A 20,187-nucleotide genomic window follows, 5' to 3' on the forward strand; every position below is an offset into this window, starting at 1 on the left:
CCCATTATCTATTACAATCTCATTGGTATTAAAAAGAGTAGTATGTACAGGTCTTGAAATGTTTTGCAAGTACAACTTGCTCTTTGCCTCTGCCTTCACTTTGAAGACTGATTCAGATGCAAGTCTGTGCTATGTGGGCAGCCCACTAACACTAAAGTGAGAATAACCCACTCATTCTTAAACGTACCCTCTCCATTGTAAAGCACAAGATTTAAAGTGTAAAAATGATTTGCCATACTTCCTGATTAAGGACTGTATCCTGGTCTCTACATGTGGCCTATTTATATAGGCTGTGCACAGGGGAACTTTACAGGTGGTAGAGCAGACCAGCTGTGTATGCAGCCTGCTAATGTAACCCCTACACCCAATGTAATACTCTGGTATACAAGTAGCGATAGCCTTTCTAGCCAGGACTCCAGCCCACCTATTCTCAAAACCTCCCTCTGAAGGTCTTTCTGATGAGGTCATCACAGTGCTGTGTTCTATGGGTCAGAGGTTACATAGAGGTCTCCTGCAGCACCTTGTCCTTTTCTATCCAAAGGCCCTCACTTGTACTAGAGGTTTTAGGCCTATAATCAAACTTATTTGTTCAGTCTTGAGACCAGTTTACTTGGACACTTGTAGAGGAAGTGTCATGGCATCAAAAAGTGTGCTGCTCAGAGTACATGCAATAAATAGTGCACTGTTTGTGACAAGAGTGTTTGTGTATGTGTCTTGCAGGTTGGAGATCTCCAGAGGAGTTATATAGCTGCTCAGAAGTCAAAGGAAGCATTTCCAGGTCATGTTGATACACAACAGCTCATCAAACAGTTAAAACAGCACTTCGCCATGCTTTGATGCTATATTTCTGTCATGTAAAATAGCTCAAATGATTTTACATCTGAGATACTACAAAATACATTTTACAAAATGATAGCTGAGAATTTAATAGGAACAAACCCTCCTTCTTAAAAGGCCTGTGTTTGGTTTGGGTACCAGGGAACATTTAAAAAATTCTGAACTGACTTGTAACAGTACGCAAGACATTTCACTTTTTACATGTGGCTAGAACATACATTGTATTTATTTCTGAGTAAAGAATAAGATATTGCAACTATCTGATAATAGTGTCAGGCAATTCGCCATTTAATATTCAGGAAGCATTTTAAAGGATTTTTTCCTGACGTTTTGGCAAGTTTTTAATGTTCCTCTTTGACAGTGCAGCATTAAGGCAAAAAGGTTTCATGTCTGTCTTTCCAGCATGGCTTTTGATACTGTACATTCTTACTGATTAGTTTGTGTATTAAGTTCTTATGAGTACAGTTTATGAATAAATTCCTTGTTATTTGAAGCAGAAACATTATATATTTTCCTTTACATTCGGGTGATATAAAATAAATTTTGATTTGTTTCCGTTGTTATATTATTCATATTGCTTCCAGTTTTCCTTATACTTACTTTCAAGAAAGAAAGGATTTTGAGAAATCTAGTAGAATTGGCATTAATAGCATAATGTGCATGCTTCTCTCTCACTAACAGAACAAAGTCCAAGGATTAGGTCCATAGTAATATATTAAGAGGACAGATGCTTGAGTGTCAGATTCACAAGGGGGACATAGGTGCCTAATTGCTACTTTAGGGACCTAATCCAACATTTAGGTGCCACTGGCCATCACAAACCTCCTAACCCTGTAGGTGTCCATAGTCCCTAAGCTTTCCACCTAAGTTTCCACTGTTAAATTCTCCAAAGCACCAAACAGGTTCACAGTAGCCTCAAATCCTGACACCAGCCTGCAACTCAGCATCTAACTCGCACCCAAACCCCAGTGGGATTCTTAAACTAGACATGGCCTCTGCCTGTTGCCCTTGGGCCTGGTCTAGTAGGTATGCTCGGAGCACCTAAACCCAGACAAAATGGATGTTTTGAAGCTGATCCACTCTGTCTGCATTGGGTCAGAGAGAAAGAATAACTACAGCCTAGTGATTAGGACACTAACTGGGAGGAGGGAGACCCATATTCTAGTACCTCAGCTCAAATGCATATTTAATTATTTACACACAGTGGGGACCAGTTTCAACAGGAGAGATTTAGAAAGACCTGCCCCAGAATACCCCATAGCCCAGTGAATAGGGCACTCTCCTGGCCAAGGGGAAACCCCCTTCTTCACCTCAGGCAGAGTTGGGAAACTGAACACAGATCTCCCACCTGGCTGAGTATCCTTACCACTGAGCTAAAAATAATGACACCATCTCCTCCTCAGTTTTTCCCTGAGAAAGGGCTGACCTGGCTTAGGTGCCTAACTCCAGGAGAGTATTCACAGCTGTGAATCCAAAGTGGGGATAAGCACCTAATTCCCTTTGCAGGGGGACTTAGAAATGCTGAGGAGAGGGGAGTGGCCTATTGGCTAGCCTAGGCAGCTCTCCACTCAGCAGGCTGGCTTTTGTGAATCCCATTCTTAGGCACCTCTCTCCCCCCATGTATTGTATGGAGAGCTGAGGTGCCTACCTCAGGGTCATGAATTATTTTTGGTGACAGGGCCCCTACAAGTTAGGCGCTGCTATGCTGAGTGTTGCAGCACCTAGACTCTCTTGCAAATTCCACTCAGTGTTTAACAATGCTACCATAATTAGGGTGGCTAGAATATTTGTTAAAGGTATAATATGATGATCTCTTTTTTCCTCTGCATTTTAAAATAGTTCTGTTTATCTACTTCCCATTTGTGTGCATCTGCCACCATTTTTTTTTTAAATCACATGCAAAATTGAAGGATCCTCTACAGCAATAATTCCTGAGGGGGGGCCAATTACTGAAAATGTCAGGAACGACTTGGTAGTTTTCATCCCTTTTCCCTTCTGTGTTTACTGTTTTATAGAAGTAAAAGTCTGATAATAGTGACAGATTCCTCCGACATATTCTGCTTCTGTCCTCATGAATGAATTTTTCCTATACAGCTCAATTGGAAGTTTTGATTTAAGAGGGAGAATCTGACCCACAGTATTTCAGTCTCCCAGCTTTTTCAGAAAGATTGATATGGCAAAACCTTAGTTTGTTTAAAAAAACCTTACAGAGAACACTTGATGAGACCACCCCCTCCCACCCAAACCTCTCAGTTTGTTTCCATCGCTCAGGCAACAGTACTTCTGAAATAACTGGCAGCTCACTACTGCCATGGAACTTAAGCCCACCACACAACCTATTTTAATTCTGTTTGTGATGCTGGAAGCCAAGGTGCCATCTCATGCCTAGGTCCCCATACCTCAATGGGACAATGAAATACATAGCTGGAATCAGTTGGGCTCGCCTGGGTTGTTAAAATAGGTATTAGAATTGTAAGAAACTGTTTGAGTTGCCGCATGCGTTAATCTCATTGATAACCTCTGTATCCCCTATTGTAAGGTAATATTTGAACGATTGTATTGTAAGCCTTTGACTGTGTAAATCACCAGAAAGTAGAGAGACATGAAGTGGTCCAAAGTGCTGATCTGTAACAAAAGGTGTCACATCCTGCCCAACCGGCAAGGTTCATCGAGACCAGATGGACTATTGTGGGACCACAGAAAACAAAAGTTGTTTGTTATTTTGCCCTCCCCACCATGAAGAGGAATCATGCAAGTGGATTCCTCCCATCAGCCGAATTTTCAGCTCAGAGCACAAGGAAGGAGAGGGATAACAACCCCTACCAAGAAGGAACAGTATCTCTCTGCTGTTTGCACTCTGGGAGGTGGAGGCATAAACAAGAGATCCCCAGTACTTAGTCTGGGTTTGTCCTAAAGAACATATAAGGCTTGCTTATTATAGAAGCTTCTATTACTTTTTGAAACTTAAGATTGTACCTCATTTGTGCATATGTTTTTATCTGCTTTAAACCTTCTAAGTAACTCTCTTGCTTCCTTTTCCAACTTAATAAATCTTTCTATACTTTATTATAGAATTGGCTACAAGTGTTGTCATTGGTGAGCGATCTAAAGTGCAATTCATTGGGGGTAAGTGACTGAGTTTGGGACCAAACATACTTATAGTGACTGCTACATCTGAGTTTATATACTTGAATAATTCTTTAAACAGGTATTATTTACTTAAAATAATATGGCTGAGTCCAATCTGTTCCTTCATTTATTGTGGGGAGATCAAATATGGGCAGTACAATTAAATCTACATGGATGCTAAACTATACACAGTAATTAAAGGCAACGTAAACAGGCTTGTGAATAAAAGTGAACACCAAATTCTAAACAGGGATTAAAATCTCTTAGCTTTCTAATGTGGAGCATTTGGAAGCCACTCCAAATATATCTTGTATACTCCATTCAGGTTTGTTTGCCCAAAAGTCAGTAGCTGTTTGCTTTGCGACCCTTTGATGTCCCAAAGCAGGGATATTCCAATATTTGCTCATGACTAACACACTACTAATTAGATCGAATGTGGTAATCAGAATGCAGCACCACACTGAAAACAGCAGATGAATAAGCCAGGCTGTTAGTCACAGAGGAACATTTCAATTTTTTTAAAAATGTTAGACAAATTGGCCGGCCCTGGGGCAAAACAACCATCAGTTAATTTAGTATGACGTAACATAACACAATGCATCAGAAACAGTATCTGTCTCTGCAGGAAAATCAAGTAAGGACAGTATGACCTTAATAGTGTAAGCAGCATTTCTGTAACATAGCAATTGTTTTTCCTCTAACCAGTAGCCCCCACCGGTATCCAGCCAGCATTATTCAGCTATGCTGGAAGGAGCACAGGAGACACTGGATGTGGTTTAATTAGGCCACAACTTTATTCTTAAATGTCTGGGAGTACCCAGCAGATAAAAGTGTACAGTGCAGGTAATTCAATAATCATTTCAGTATATACCTGGGGGCTTCCATCAGCCCTCCCCCTTACCTGTCCTGGTCTCCAGCCAACCCACAGCTGGGACCTCACCATCTAAGTTCCCCGTAAGCTGCACTGCCATGCAACAGGTGCTCAGGGAACCTGCCTGCCCAGCCGGGACTTGCCGCAGCTGGGGAGGGGCACCCCTTTCCCCAACCCAACCCCGTCCCAGACCTGCCATGGCCAGGAAATAGGTGCCCCTCTCCCAGTGCCAACCCAGCCCAGCCCTGGACCTGCCGCAGAGAGGTGATGGATACCCCTCCCCCCATCCCCAACACAGCCCCGGACCTACTGTGGCTGGATGAGGGGCACCCCTCCCTGGCCCGAGCCCAGTCCCAGACCTGCCACGGCCGGATGAGGGGTGCCCGGGCCCAAACCCCACCCCAGACCTGCCACAGCCAGGGGATGGGCGCCCCTGCCCGAACCCAGCCCCCTGACCTGCCACAGCCAGGGGATGGGCGCCCCTGCCTGAACCCAGGCCCCTGACCTGCCACAGCCAGAGGATGGGCGCCCCTGCCCAAACCCAGGCCCCTGACCTGCCACAGCCAGGGGATGGGTGCCCCTCCCACAGCCCCAATCCCAGAGCTGCCGTGGTGGGGAAAGGCACCTATCCCCCTGCCCAGTCCAGGTGCTACTGGAGGGAGTCCTCTCTCCCCGCCATAGCCTCAGGGCAGCCTGTGCCCCAAACCTCTCAGCCTCTGCCCCACCCCAGAGCCTGCACCCCCTCCCCACCCCAACCCTCTGCCCCACCCCTGAGCCCGTCATCCCCAGCCCCACTCCAGAGCCTGCACCCCAGCCCTCTGCCCCCTCCCACACTCCAAACCCTTCCGCCCCACTCCTACCACATTAATTTTGTTATGTGCACCAATAAGGTGATGTGTCACACATCACCTCCTTATTGGTGCACATAAAATTAATTCTGCATGTTGGGGAAAAAGTAGAGGGAACGCTGCTTACCAGCCCCCCACCCCAAATGTGGGGCTATAAAGTAGCGGGGACTGGTTTCCTGCCATACCAGTCATAGGAGCCCCAACTTCCCCATCTCTTTTTCCTGTAAAGAATACCACCTTTAAATCCTTAACCAATCCATTTTATCTATATCCCTGCTCTGTGGAGTACCTGCACAGGACATCGGCCCCCTGCAACACTATAGCCTAACTTCCATTTCATGTTTATCCCCCAACTAAGCCCCTCCCCCCAATTCCCTTGGCCAATCCAGCAGTGAAGGAAAAATTCCTTCCCAGTCCCCCAAGAAAGACACATCTAGCACAATGCCCACAGTGGATCCTGACAAAACCCAGTATTTCACCACTTTTGTGTCTGGGAGGGTGTGTGATGCGCCCCCTGGTCCAGATAAAAGGACTTTTCCCACACCAGCATGGACCTATATAATCCCCACTCTTTTCCAGTCATCTGGAGGGGGGTGGGGGTGGGGGGAGAATGGGTCAGTCTCACCTAGTGGGGAGTTGGCATTCCAGAAAATGGTGCTATTCACAATGATGCCCAAGATATTATTGCTAATGGTATATTAGTAGGTCATGCACACTAAATCCCAGTGTTACCGCAAGATCTCAAGGGAATCTCCATTTAGACACCTGCCACCAAGCCAGATCTGCTCAGGCCATCATTATACCGCCAACTCATCAATCAGTCTTTACAACAGCCTTCAAGTTGCTAACGCTAGAAGCTATTTAAAAGCCATGAATGTTTAGGATTATGAATGGGACTAGGGGTGTTTTGGGAAGAAGTAATGGAAGACTCTGTAACAATGGTGCAAATCAAAGTTTTGGCTAAAATTCTGAAAGGTTATAGATAAGTTCTTTAGCTACCTTTAAAAGACCACAGCACAATACAGGAGCAATTTGTTGTTTAGGTATAGGTGCAGGATATGGACCCTCCTTACTACCAATGTTTTTTCATATAGTCTTAGATTTTAAGGCCAGAAAGGACATTAGCTCATCCAGTCTGGCCTCCTGCATAATTTCATTCAATTACTCCTGTTTTGAGCCCAAATTATGTTTGGCTAATGCAGCTCTTCTAGAAAGACATCCAGTCTTGATTTGAAGACATCCAGAGTTTGTCCCAGTGGTTAATCACCCTCCATGTTAAACATTTGTACCTTTCTCCTAATTTGAAGCTATCTGGCTTTAGCTTCCAGCTGCTGGTTCTTGTTATGCTTTTCTTCATGACTTCTCACTATTCTGTTGATGTCCTCCTCAATGTGACTACAAGGCTCATGCATTTCCACTCTTATGCCCAGGTTCACTTTGAGCATGTACTTGAGTTTTATTGACACATCCCATTTTTGTAGGCCTAGCAGACTCATTTCCTTTGCTCTTTCCCACCCCCTGCCCACACAGGTTTTTTTTTTAAATCTTCATTTTAAGAGCCCTTTTTCTTTCCTGGGGTTCCCCACTGCAGTAGTATGACTCAGGTCCCTTGTAACTTAGCAGTGCTGTTGCTAAAACTATACTCTCCTTCTGTCTCCTGACTTCTCCTACAGACTCAAGTTTTATATATTACACACACCTACAAAAATCACCAACTGGCATGACATTTGTAGTAATTGAACCAAATGTCCGGTCTCAATGATGACACACAGGACAAGGTGGGCAGAGCTCAGAAGAACATTGCACACAAGCCTGAAGAAGAGCCCAATGGCTCAGTGTCCCCTATAGTAAGGAGTAGTTGCCCAGGCTGCCAGTGAACTTCTTACCAACATAACCACAGCTGCCACATACGTCCAGTGATCAAGGACAGCATCAGAAGGTCTAAACCCTTGGTTGGAAGCCAGTTCAAAAGAAGCAGCCAGGGCAGCAAAGTGGGGTATCACAGCTTGACATCAGGATGAGGGTGTTGAAAGTCTCCCAAAGGTACATGGCAGAATTCCCCCCTCATAGTACTTTTAGAACTAGACTGGACAACACACTGCAACCTAAAACACAGGACATGAACCTGCCTTGGCAGGAGTGCTGGACTGGATGATCAAATGAAAGGAAAGGTTGGGCTTTCAACGGGGGTCAGAGCAGCAGGAGAGCAATGCTGTTTGCTAAGCTACTTGACATTTAGTAAACTGTTGGAGTCCTGAATACTTATGATTCCCTGCAGATAACATTTTGTGTATGTTAAACTCTGCATAACAAACATCTTTGGCCTCTGAACAGTATTTTACTGACAGTTCTGCCCATTAATGAAGGTAACTGAGTGGGTGGCAGACACAGAATGGGAAAGGTCACTCAATTTTGTTTCTATTTATTGTACCAGGAATGGCTTCACTCCCCTCCCACCAGCATAACCCTGTGCTTCACAAGAGGCATGAATAAGACTGAGAAGCCCTGATTTTCATCTGTGGAGTAGTAGAAGTGTTAGTGTCTCTAATCACTAGCCAGTGATTCTTAAATTGTTACTCTTAGAGGGTAGTTGAGCTAGTAGTTGCCCGGCTCATAGCTCCCACAGCCCTCAGCTTAGGAGGAGTTGGGCCCTAGGACCACTTACCAATAGATTTGATCTATGGCAGTGGCTCTCAACCTTTGCAGACTACTGTACCCCTTTCTGGAGTTTGATTTGTCTTGTGTACCCCCTAGTTTCACCTCACTTAAAAACTACTTGCTTACAAAATCAGACATAAAAATACGAAAGTGACACCGCACACTATTACTGAAAAATTGCTTACTTTCTCATTTTTACCATATAATTGTAAATAAATCAATAGAAATACAAATATTGTACTTACATTTCAGTGTGTATATAGAGCAGTATAAACAAGTCATTGTATGAAATTTTAAGTTTGTACCGACTTTGCTAGTGCTTTTTATATAGCCATTTATAAAACTAGGCAAATATCTAGATGAGTTGATGTACCCCCAGGAAGACCTCTGTGTACCCCAAGGGGTATGGGTACCTCTGGTTGAGAAGCACTGGTCTATGGAACATGTGACTACAATGATAATGCCCAGTTTTCATAGAAAGAAATATCAGGCAAACACACTATGAACTGGTTGCAGAGTGGCAGCCATGTTAGTCTGTATCAGCAAAAAGAACGAGGAGTTGTGGCACCTTAGAGACTAACAAATCTATGAACTACGTTGCATCACTAGGCATGGAATATGCGATTTTGTCTAGTCTGTTCATCATCTTCCTGTGTTATGCGGTTAGAAAGGGCAAGGCTGTGCTCTAAATAGTTAAGTTTATCAAAATATCAGCATTTATATAGGAACCCTTTGCAAACAAATGTTAAACATAATTATGTACGAATCACATTAACAGAAAGGTAGCATCAAATCATTGTGGTTATTTACTTATACATGAGACTGTTTACCCACTCATTTGATTCTTTTCACATTCTATTTGCTTTTTGACAGGTGTATCAATGATTTAGATTACAGTGCCAGAAAGAAACCGCTCCAAGCTACAGGAGAATAAGATGTTGCAAAGACTACACAAAGGTCAATCACATTAAAAGAGCCAGAAACTCAATTGAGATGGTTTCCTACCTGGAAACAATTTCCTCTCATTGTCAGCTAACTCTTAAAGATATTCATACCATAAAGTAATTACCAAGGCTCTGATTTTTAACCTCTCTAGAGTTTTACGTAATTACCAATCCCAGATCATGCCAAGCCTATATTCTATAATAATACTTAACCCTTTTGTAGTGCATTGCAAACATTAACTAATTAATCCTCACATACTAAGATTCAAGTCATCCACAACAAGTGCCAATAAAACCTTTATCCCCTATACACCATTGTGTATTCTGTATAAAGATACTATAGAAACACTATTACTGGAAAAAGAAAAGGAGTACTTGTGGCACCTTAGAGACTAACCAATTTATTTGAGCATGAGCTTTCGTGAGCTACAGCTCACTTCATCAGACTAACACGGCTGTTCCTCTGAAACCTGTTATTACTGGAAAGTGTTACAAAATTTAACTTGTTTTGTGATGACTGTGTTTTAGTTGTCTTAATTACCCAGAGCCAAATAAACAGGACTCACAAGGGATCGTGATCCTTTAAAAATAGCTTATGTGCTTATTTTATAAAATAAATTAAAATATAATGAATGCCATGGCTTGTAAGTTTGTTATAGTGGGTCCTTCCAGGACTAGACATTAGTGCCAGGGGTCCCACTGGTAATGGTTTAAAGCTTCCCAATGGTGTAAGCCTCCCATTTTGAGCCCTGAAGGGCCACAACATATCAGACTTTAGAGATGTAACATTTTTACTTGTGGAGAAGCTATTATTGGTGCAGGATCGAATTCATTCCACCACGGTGGTTGGGTGGGTGATGGGACAGATTTGGGGGGAGGAAGAAGGAGAAAACGTTTCTCTGCCAGGTTAAAAAGAATTAAGTGGCAGCTAATTGAACAAGCTCAAGGGCTAAAGTTTAAAATAAGTCCTTGGAAGACAGATTGATAGGCAGAGGGCATGGAAAGTTGGCAGAGATACATGATAAAGCAATTTACCACATGGCTCTACAGTTCATCACAGGGACATCACCTCCACCTGTATTGCACATATGCATATAGTCTGATCTTCAGATGCTCTGAGTGCACACAAATACCCAGGAATTCCTTCAAGTCAGACCATACAGGACTTGGCCACTATGGAATGAGTTCTTAAATGCCAGCCCCTCAGTGAGTTCTGCATGGGCACAGATATCCACCTACATGGAGCTTATTGCAAGACCTGACCTCTGACTGCGAACTCTTTATGGCAGGAACAAGGTCTCCAAGTGTACCGTGGTTAGCATACTAAGGTTCCATCTTTATTTGGGCCTCTGTGTATTATCACACTATAGATAATAATGACATCATACATCCATACTTATTTCAATGAAGTTCTTAATGTAGCTAAACAAACTCTACCCATATTAATAGAGTAGATGAGATTAGATGAGATTACTGGTTCTGTGGATGAAGGGAAAGCAGTGGATGTATTGTTTCTTGACTTTAGCAAAGCTTTTGACACGGTCTCCCACAGTATTCTTGTTAGCAAGTTAAGGAAGTATGGGCTGGATGAATGCACTACAAGGTGGGTAGAAAGCTGGCTAGATTGTCGGGCTCAACGGGTAGTGATCAATGGCTCCATATCTAGTTGGCAGCCGGTATCAAGTGGAGTGCCCCAAGGGTCGGTCCTGGGGCCGGTTTTGTTCAATATCTTCATAAATGATCTGGAGGATGGTGTGGATTGCACTCTCAGCAAATTTGCGGATGATACTAAACTGGGAGGAGTGGTAGATACGCTGGAGGGGAGGGATAGGATACAGAAGGACCTAGACAAATTGGAGGATTGGGCCAAAAGAAATCTGATGAGGTTCAATAAGGATAAGTGCAGGGTCCTGCACTTAGGACGGAAGAACCCAATGCACAGCTACAGACTAGGGACCGAATGGCTAGGCAGCAGTTCTGCAGAAAAGGACCTAGGGGTGACAGTGGACGAGAAGCTGGATATGAGTCAGCAGTGTGCCCTTGTTGCCAAGAAGGCCAATGGCATTTTGGGATGTATAAGTAGGGGCATAGCGAGCAGATCGAGGGACGTGATCGTTCCCCTCTATTCGACATTGGTGAGGCCTCATCTGGAGTACTGTGTCCAGTTTTGGGCCCCACACTTCAAGAAGGATGTGGATAAATTAGAGAGAGTCCAGCGAAGGGCAACAAAAATGATTAGGGGTCTGGAACACATGAGTTATGAGGAGAGGCTGAGGGAGCTGGGATTGTTTAGCCTGCAGAAGAGAAGAATGAGGGGGGATTTGATAGCTGCTTTCAACTACCTGAAAGGGGGTTCCAAAGAGGATGGTTCTAGACTATTCTCAGTGGAGGAAGAGGACAGGACAAGGAGTAATGGTCTCAAGTTGCAGTGGGGGAGGTTTAGATTGGATATTAGGAAAAACTTTTTCACTAAGAGGGTGGTGAAACACTGGAATGCGTTACCTAGGGAGGTGGTAGAATCTCCTTCCTTAGAGGTTTTTAAGGTCAGGCTTGACAAAGCCCTGGCTGGGATGATTTAACTGGGAATTGGTCCTGCTTCGAGCAGGGGGTTGGACTAGATGACCTTCTGGGGTCCCTTCCAACCCTTATATTCTATGATTCTATGATTCTAATAGAGCCAGCTATTCAAATTTATCCATTTTTTAAAAAAATAGCAATCATGGCACTGTAGCCTGAAAAATATTCAAATTCCTTGCATTATTCAACAATCTTAACATTGCTCATCTGTCTATGTGATTTTATCTGTCTTCTAAAAGGAAAACCTAAATATTTTCAGCTATCCTAGCTCATGCATAGGTTATAAACTGTCTGGATTTTCAATTTATACATAGCTCTGATTAGCTGCCTTTTTTTAAAAAAAGCAAAAAGCAAAATATAGATACCTTTTCCTCTAGATAGTCATTTTAAAAGCTGGAACTGAATCCTGGCAAACACAGGTTCTTGACCTTTTATTTAAAAAAAAAAGATGTCCAATGTCTCATGTCATTATCACACGTAACTCCACATCACATCATATTATCATCTCACCAGCCTCTGTTGTGCTGCAACATAACTCCAAATGACACAATGGAAAGTTGACATGCACTGTAAGTAAATTCCTTTCTGACTAAGTACCCGTCATCCCTGGATAAATGGAAGGGTGTTTTGGCAGCAAGCATTATTAAACAAAGAATAGTAAGAGACAAACAAACAAACACAGAATTTGTGGGTTGAAAACATGATATTATACAGACAGGTTTCAGAGTAGCAGCCGTGTTAGTCTGTATTCGCAAAAAGAAAAGGAGTACTTGTGGCACCTTAGAGACTAACCAATTTATTTGAGCATAAGCTTTCGTGAGCTACAGCTCACTTCATCGGATGCATTCAGTGGCATTATACAGAGATAGTCTCCCAGAGACACAGGGGTCTTTTACCTATCAACACTTAAGCCCTTCCTGAGATTAGATTTTACTGCAATGAAATGCATGCACTTTTACCCTACAGACAGAATGTTTTCCTCTAGGTCTATTAAAGCATCCCTAAGGAATGTAAATACTCTTGGTATAAATAACACTGAGAAGGTGCATGGATTATACATAACTCTCCTCCTTCTATACATTACAGATCCTGGCCTGTTTGCTCTAACCTATTTAAAACGTTACAGTAATTTCTGACAACCAGATGACACCCAAATACCACTGTCAGCAAGTTCAAGTGCTTTTAAGAAATACTGTAATGGGTTCTTAACATTTCACCTGAGTCCAGAATTAGCACAACTTAATAGACATGATGATGTGGACTTATGGTGCATATAAACAAACAAACAAAAAAGGACATGGTCCCTAGCCCAAAAACCTAGATTTCCCATTTAGATCATGCTTAGGGGTTAAAAATAGTTTAAAGCTGAGCCATTAATTAACACTGCTCTTTTCCCCAGGCAATTGTTCTGCTCCACCCCTAACCTTTCTTCCCCAACCTGTTTTTTGCATTTACTTCTCCAGCCCATGAAGCCCAGCATGGTGACAAGTATACCTTCAGTAAAGGAGCTCTAAACATGGCATCCCTAGAGAACCCATCAACACTTCTGTCTTAGCCCAGGGGATTCTTACTATATCTTAGGGCTAAACGTGCTGCTCCAGCATTGCTCTCAGCCCTTACTGACTAGAGAGCAGAGAGCTTAACAGGTGAACTCACATCAGGGCCGGCTCCAGGCACCAGCTTTCCAAGCAGGTGCTTGGGGCGGCACTCCGTGTCCCGCGGCGGCAATTCAGCGGCAGCTCCGCCACTGTTGCGGCGGCAGCAATTCGGCCGCGACTGTTTGGGGAGGCAAAATTGGTAGAGCCGCCCCTGACTCACATCCACCACTCTGCCATGCTACTAGGCTGGCCCCAAAACAAGATAACTTCATTAAAAGTTTCTTACTAGTAGCCTGAACTCTGAATACCACCTCTCTCATTTCTCTTTGTTAGGCTTGTGCAGTTAAAGATCTTTTTGATAGAACCACTGTTGTTCAGGAAGAGATTGGGGAGCTGCTTTATGACTCTTACCTTGGGGTGGTCTGAATTAGAAGAATTTTGTGCTGTATAATTGGGCATGATTCTCTAGGGCTTGATAAGGCTGTTTGCTGCCTCTCTCTTATGGGATGCACTTGGGAGGCCCAGGTATTCCCAGTGATGCAGATGGGCTTTTGAAAATGAGCTGAGGGACTTTGTTCATGGACTCAAATAGGTAACAGGCTATATTGAAAGCATGCTAGCACCTGACAATTAAACTGAAACAAGTTTTCATACTCCAGAGTAACACTTGTAAAAAGAAGAGTAGAAGATTTTCCTGAACGCAGGCTGACAATAGAAATGGATTTGGTCCAATGTTTTGACCGTGAGATTTCCAGAAAAAACATCAGTGCAGTATAGATTTGATCTGAGCACTATAAGATATGAGCAAACAACAATACTTAAAAACAGGTTATTGCCCTTCTTTCATCCCATCTTTTTCTGGGTCTTTAGACCCCAGTTTTGCCATCCTCACTCAGTTTGTGGTACTTCCCTATGCTAGTAGTCTCATTAGCTATATGTTCTGTTTTCAGGCTGTAGTTAATGTGTGAACCCTGCAGCATCGCCCTACAGCTATGTCTGCTGTTTCTGTAGGTTCTGTCCAGGGAAATACATTCAATCAGGCAAGCTTCAATTCCATCAACTCATAGTAGGATCATGTACTACCAATTGATCAGGCTTGTCAGACAGTCACCAATAATTCCTGAAGACATTCAGGCTTTCCATTTATTTGGAGAGAAAAATGGAACAATCTTTTCTGGTTGACCTCATTAGGTGAAGACTTTGACCGTGCCCAGTGCATGGACTGGATGAGAGAGTAAGTTTTATTTAATCAATCACACTAGCTAGGAAGAGGAATCAGGGCCAGCTCTAGGTTTTTTGCCGCCCCAAGCAAATTTGCCACCCTAAACTCACGTGGGGCTGGGGCTTGCAGGTGGCGCTGGAAGCGGAGGGAGTGATGTCACCCCCTTCCCCCCACCACCCCCAGCCATGCAGAGAAGCCCCAATATAAGGGGTGGCACAAAGCTGCGCAGCCCTGGCTCCCCGGCAGGACTCGCCCTCTCCTCCCCAGGTAGCGGCTGGGCCCTGGCAGCTCAACATCCCGGGACTGGGGCTTCCCCTTCCTGCTGTGGCCAGGGGTGCGGCGCCCTCACCCCGTCTAAGTGGTGCAGCTCTGAGAGTGCAACGGCCCTGAAAAAAACGGATGGCGCCCCAAGCACATGCTTGCTCTGCTGGTGCCTAGAGCCAGTCCTGAGGGGAATAACAGGACTGTCACCCCAAGCATTTTACAATCTGACAACCTGCCCTCTTATATGGTGTTCAGATTCTGTACTCTGGAAGTTTGGAGTGGACTTTATAAAACTGGACATGAGCATTTATCGCGACTGTCCACTGCTCTCTTCTCTAGAATCTATTAGATGGTTTCTAAAATGTAGGGCAGAAATATAGATGCTTGCAGAATTACTTTCTCATAACTAGTGGATCTCTGCACTCTGAACTTTGCACATAAGAACCTGCAACATTAGACTGTCTGATACATGAATTTACAAATGAGTCAGAGAGCCCCTTTTGTTTTCACATGAACCAACACTATTGCATGAATCATGCAGATAAACTGCAGACAATGACGTGGGGTGCCAAATGCAGTGTTTGGAAAAACAGTACAGCTCTCTGATGCAGAGGTGCTGGAGGGTGAAGACAATAAATAGTATCAACAATGACTCGGGGGAAAACATGAAGGAAAGGACTATATTAGAAAACACGATTTAATTGGCTGAGCCTCACATATGGAATGAAAGGCTCATAGATGCCATGTAGATAACCACATTAGGCATCATTTCCATGAGCAGATAAACAGGGATTTTGAAAGTATTAAAAGGTAAACTGTGGCTCTGTCAGTTTCTGTCAAGGTTACAGCTGCTCTGTATTTTAATGTGCTGTGCATGGCTGTATTTTAAAAGAAAGGAAAAGAGAAATAACTCAGAGGAGCCCATTTATTAAACTTTACTCTGCAACCCAGTGTGATGTTGCTGTGATAAGAAGGATTGTCTCAGTTAGACATTAATTTAACCCGATCAGGATAGGTAGAGCGCTCTCTCGCTCGCTCGCGCTCTGGATGAGAAGTGACTGGAAGAGAAAAGGAATATTCCAGAGAGCAGTGAGTGGAAGGAAAGAGCAGAGACTGAGTGGGAGTTTTGGTAGATCATTTAGTGGGGAAGGGAAGGTGCTTGCCTACACAGGGATTTAGTGCGCAGCAAGCCAGCATGTGAAATCTAGAGTGCTCCCGCAAGCCGTACACTAACGGTCCATGTGGACCCTGGCAGAACTTTTAATGCACAGTAGCAGGGTCCATACAGCCAGCTAATGGGCAGCCCACTACGGCAGTGTAGATTCACAGCCTGGCTTTCTGCACACTGAGTCTCTGTGTAGACAAGCCCTGAGGGTATGTCTACACAGGGATTAAAAAAAAACAAAAAAAACTGTGGCTGGCTCAGGTCAGCTGACTCAGGTCCATATAACTCTTCCTATGGTACACTTTTATTAGCCAGCCCTCAGTCATAGCATATCTTGTCCTGAAAAGAGGTTCAGTGCTGCCGAACAAGATCCACCCGGAAACAAACATGGTGGTTTGCTGAGGAATACTATATGCCGCCTATCTAAAATACACAACGCCCCACTGGGACCGTTATGTTCTTTCATATGCCAGTATCCAGAGTTCTGTGAGCACCTCTACCATTATATGCATAATTAGTTACTTATTATCATTAATAATCCCACTGCCCTGGATAAGACAATATCCCCCTTTACAAGAGGCCTTATGGGGGATATGTTCTCAGACTCCGAATACTCGAGGTAACTTCTATGCATCCACCCTTGCCAGACACAGATCACTAGGACGGGTTAAGTAAACTTTAACAAAATGAAAAGGCAGACTTTTTGCATGAAGTGGAGCAAAGACTGGTTCTGCCCTTTTCTTTAACAACAATGCCTGGCACTTACTGTATACAGTGTTTTTAAATGCAAGATGTCAATGTGCTTTTCAAAGATTAGTAACTAATACAAGTATCATTTCCATTTTAAAGATGCAGAAACTGAGGCAAATGACTGTTACATAGCAAATCAGTGGTAGAGCTGGGAGTGGAAACCAGGTCTCCTGACTCAAAGACCTATATCCTGTCAGCTGCAAAATGCATTCTCCTCTCTTAACACAGAAGTGAGGAACAATTCCCAGCATGCAAAGCTTCACCTTTCCAGGGCACATTTCCTGGGACACACTGTATTTATAGCGATTTGAGAGAAAATATTTTAAAAGTTTAATTCTTTCAACTATTTTTAAAAAATTGCTTTTTTGAACATCACACAATAATGGAATATTACACATGCAGCTGAATTTGGCTCATCTACCAGTATAATGGATAAATGAAAGTTGGGAGAAAGAAACACCTGCCAATTGCAAAACCAAGCAGCCCAGTAGAAATGAGGACAAGCCATGTTCACCTGAGTTAATACAGTTTACACTTGTTCAACATGCTATTCCCTGAAATACAGTATCATGGAGCAATTGCTACAACTCAGTTTACAGAAGTGGAAATAATTCAAACTGCACACTTAGTTTAAGATCTGATAAGATACACTTTGTTGTCTTGTATAGTATTGATGTTATTGTCAATGTACCAGCAAATGTCATTGCTTTTTATGTAATGTACCAAATTGAAAAAAATCTATTAGTCTGGTGCTTGTGTATTTGCTCAGCTCACCAGTGGTTGATCTGCTTTACCTGGACACCTTGTCTTTGTGGATTAAGGTATTTCCATCCATGATCTTCAGTGGGAATTTAGAGAGGTGATCTGCAAACTCAGTGGCTCCATGTTCTTTTTTCACTATGTAAATCAGTATTGATTTTTTTGTGTGCACGCAACATTAATGCTGCCAGGTACTTGGCAACAGAATGAGATCCCAGATTATGGAGGACATTAGAAGCGACAGTGAGTGCTACCTTGGTGAGTGAAGATTATTAATCCTGTAGCAGATTCCAGGTTTCACGCTGAAAGGCTTGGACATCAGTGATGTGCTATGAATGGTATGTATTAAACAGGTTGTGTGCAAAGTGATTTGTGGCGATAGTCTTGGGTTAGTACTCCCTGATTTCATTCTGCTTTTTCCTGCGTAGGTACTATTTTTCAGTCATGCCAACATAAAGCACAGTGAAATGGGGTGGGTGAAATCACTATTATTTTCAGGTTTAGGTTTTTGCTTGCTTGCATGTTGTAGTGCTTTTTCTTGTTGCTTTGCCCCATACAATTGTATGTCATTAATTCAGTATAGCCACATGCTTCCCTGTGGTCCTGACTATGGTTTTTTAAATGTCTATTTGTATGTACTACAGGATTAGAGTTGTTTTGACAAGTCTCTACACCTTTTTTGGGCCCCAATCCAGCAAATAATTATACCTCTGCTTAACTTTACATATGTGACTAATCCTCCTGACACTGAATTCAGTGTGATCAGTATGTGCCTGGAATTAAGCATGCGTGAAATCTTGCTGCCACTGACATCAATAAGGCAAAGATTTCACCCCATGTATGTAAGAATTTGCAGAATCAGGGCTTTAATCTACTCCTGTAGACATTAATAACTGAAGACATTAAGAAAGAACTTCAAAAAACATGGTGGGCTTCCCCAGCACTCTAGCCACATGAGGGCTGTGACTTTGGATTCTGAGCTCAGTCCTCAGCTCCCACATCTAGTAGGGACTGGATTATTCATTATTATTCATGAGTGGCTCTCTTCTAGGTAACCCATAAGGAGAGTTGGTGGGTTCCTAAAGAAGACATATAGCACTGCTTGGTCAGACCATAGATTGTGATGACGTGGGGTCTTGGATTGCAAATATATGGAAGACAATGGAGGCAATCCAAGAGGGCTGAAGAGAGTCTAGTCTAATGTTCTAGAAGGAGATTGTAAGTCAGAACTATGGGGGGGGGCGGGTCTAGTTCCAGCTATACCTACGACACTGTGTGACCTTTATCATATCACTTAGCCTCCTGGTGCCACAGTTTTCCCATCTGTAAAAACAGCATAATTTACCTACCGCCTCCGCGGTGTCATGAATTATGCTGTTTCCTAACCATTTCTGAAAGCCGTATGTGGTGCACCTTTACTCTGAATAGCATCTTTCATATGATCTGTGTCTCAAAATGAGTTACAATGTAAACAACACAGCTCCAGAGTCAGTAATAAATACTAATAAAGGGAATGAGAAAGGATGGAACACAGCTAAGGGTGAACAGCTAAGCATTTTGATGAGATTTGGAAATGAGATGGAAAGTTGGCTATTACAGGGTTCAAAAAAGAACTAGATAGCCATTGATGGACCTATCCTCCATGAACCTATTAGCCAGGATGGACAAGGATGGTGTCCCTAGGCTCTGTTTGCCAGAAGCTGGGAATGGGCAGCAGGGGATGGATCACTTTATGATAACCTGGTCATTCCCTCCGGGGCACCTGGCATTGGCCACTGTTGGAAGACAGGATACTGGGCTAGATGGACCTTTGGTCTGACCCTGTATGGCCGATCTTATGTAAGTTGATGAGGCATAGAGATACATCAAGGGAGAAGGCACTTGCATTACAAAAGGCAAGACTGGGTGTCATCTTTGAAAATGCTTTGTAACTCCTGTGTAGAAGAATATGGCATGCTTCTAAACTTTCAAAAAGAGTTTTGACAGTGTGGCCCCAGTGGGAGACATGTGACTAAAACCCTGTGTTCCAAATTGAAGATTTGGGGGAGAATGTTGTGTAGACGATAAGAGAAGAAAAACACACTTATAGAGCAGAAGGAAGCACTGGTGAATGTTAACAAGTCAGCTTCAAGTTTTGAGTTAGGGGAAAACAGGGACACTCTACTGTACTAAGTTAAACTGAAAAGCGTTTGTCTCACTCCCACCTTGACATTAGTGAAGACTTCTGGGTATCATCTGTCACCCGTTACACTAAGGTGTCAGACCCAAGACGTTTTTACATAGTATATATCCTTCCCCTCCCACACGAAAGGACTCCAGCAATGCTTCTATTTTTCTGTTTCCTGTTTGCCTTCCTCCAAAGCAGGGATTAGCCACACAGTTCAGCCAAGGTTGCACTGTATTACTACACTGAGCTAAATAGCCTTTCAAAATCGATTCCCAAGCAGCCACACAAAGATTAATAGTAAGAAAAGGGATCATGCAGGTCAATGAAGAGGAAAGCAGTATGAAAAACAAATGCAAACAAAAGCACAACAGCTGTTGTCTCAACAATATTTTTGCCCT

The 20,187-nt window shown here is 43.2% G+C and overlaps 1 protein-coding gene across 10 annotated transcripts in view; it reads left to right on the forward strand.

The window, feature by feature from the left end:
- Positions 1-3,911, forward strand: part of TTC8 (tetratricopeptide repeat domain 8) — a 65,381-nt gene extending 61,470 nt beyond the window's left edge. For all 10 annotated transcript variants that reach the window (XM_048854117.2, XM_048854114.2, XM_048854113.2 and 7 more), the window contains one exon: positions 721-3,911. In XM_048854117.2, coding sequence (XP_048710074.2) covers positions 721-837 — 117 coding nt within the window. In that variant the 3' untranslated portion in view covers positions 838-3,911. The remainder of the gene's footprint in view (positions 1-720) is intronic.
- Positions 3,912-20,187: the final 16,276 nt, after the last annotated feature.

This window comes from Caretta caretta, chromosome 6 (genome assembly GCF_965140235.1).
Source record: "Caretta caretta isolate rCarCar2 chromosome 6, rCarCar1.hap1, whole genome shotgun sequence".
NCBI classification, from domain to species: Eukaryota; Metazoa; Chordata; order Testudines; family Cheloniidae; genus Caretta; species Caretta caretta.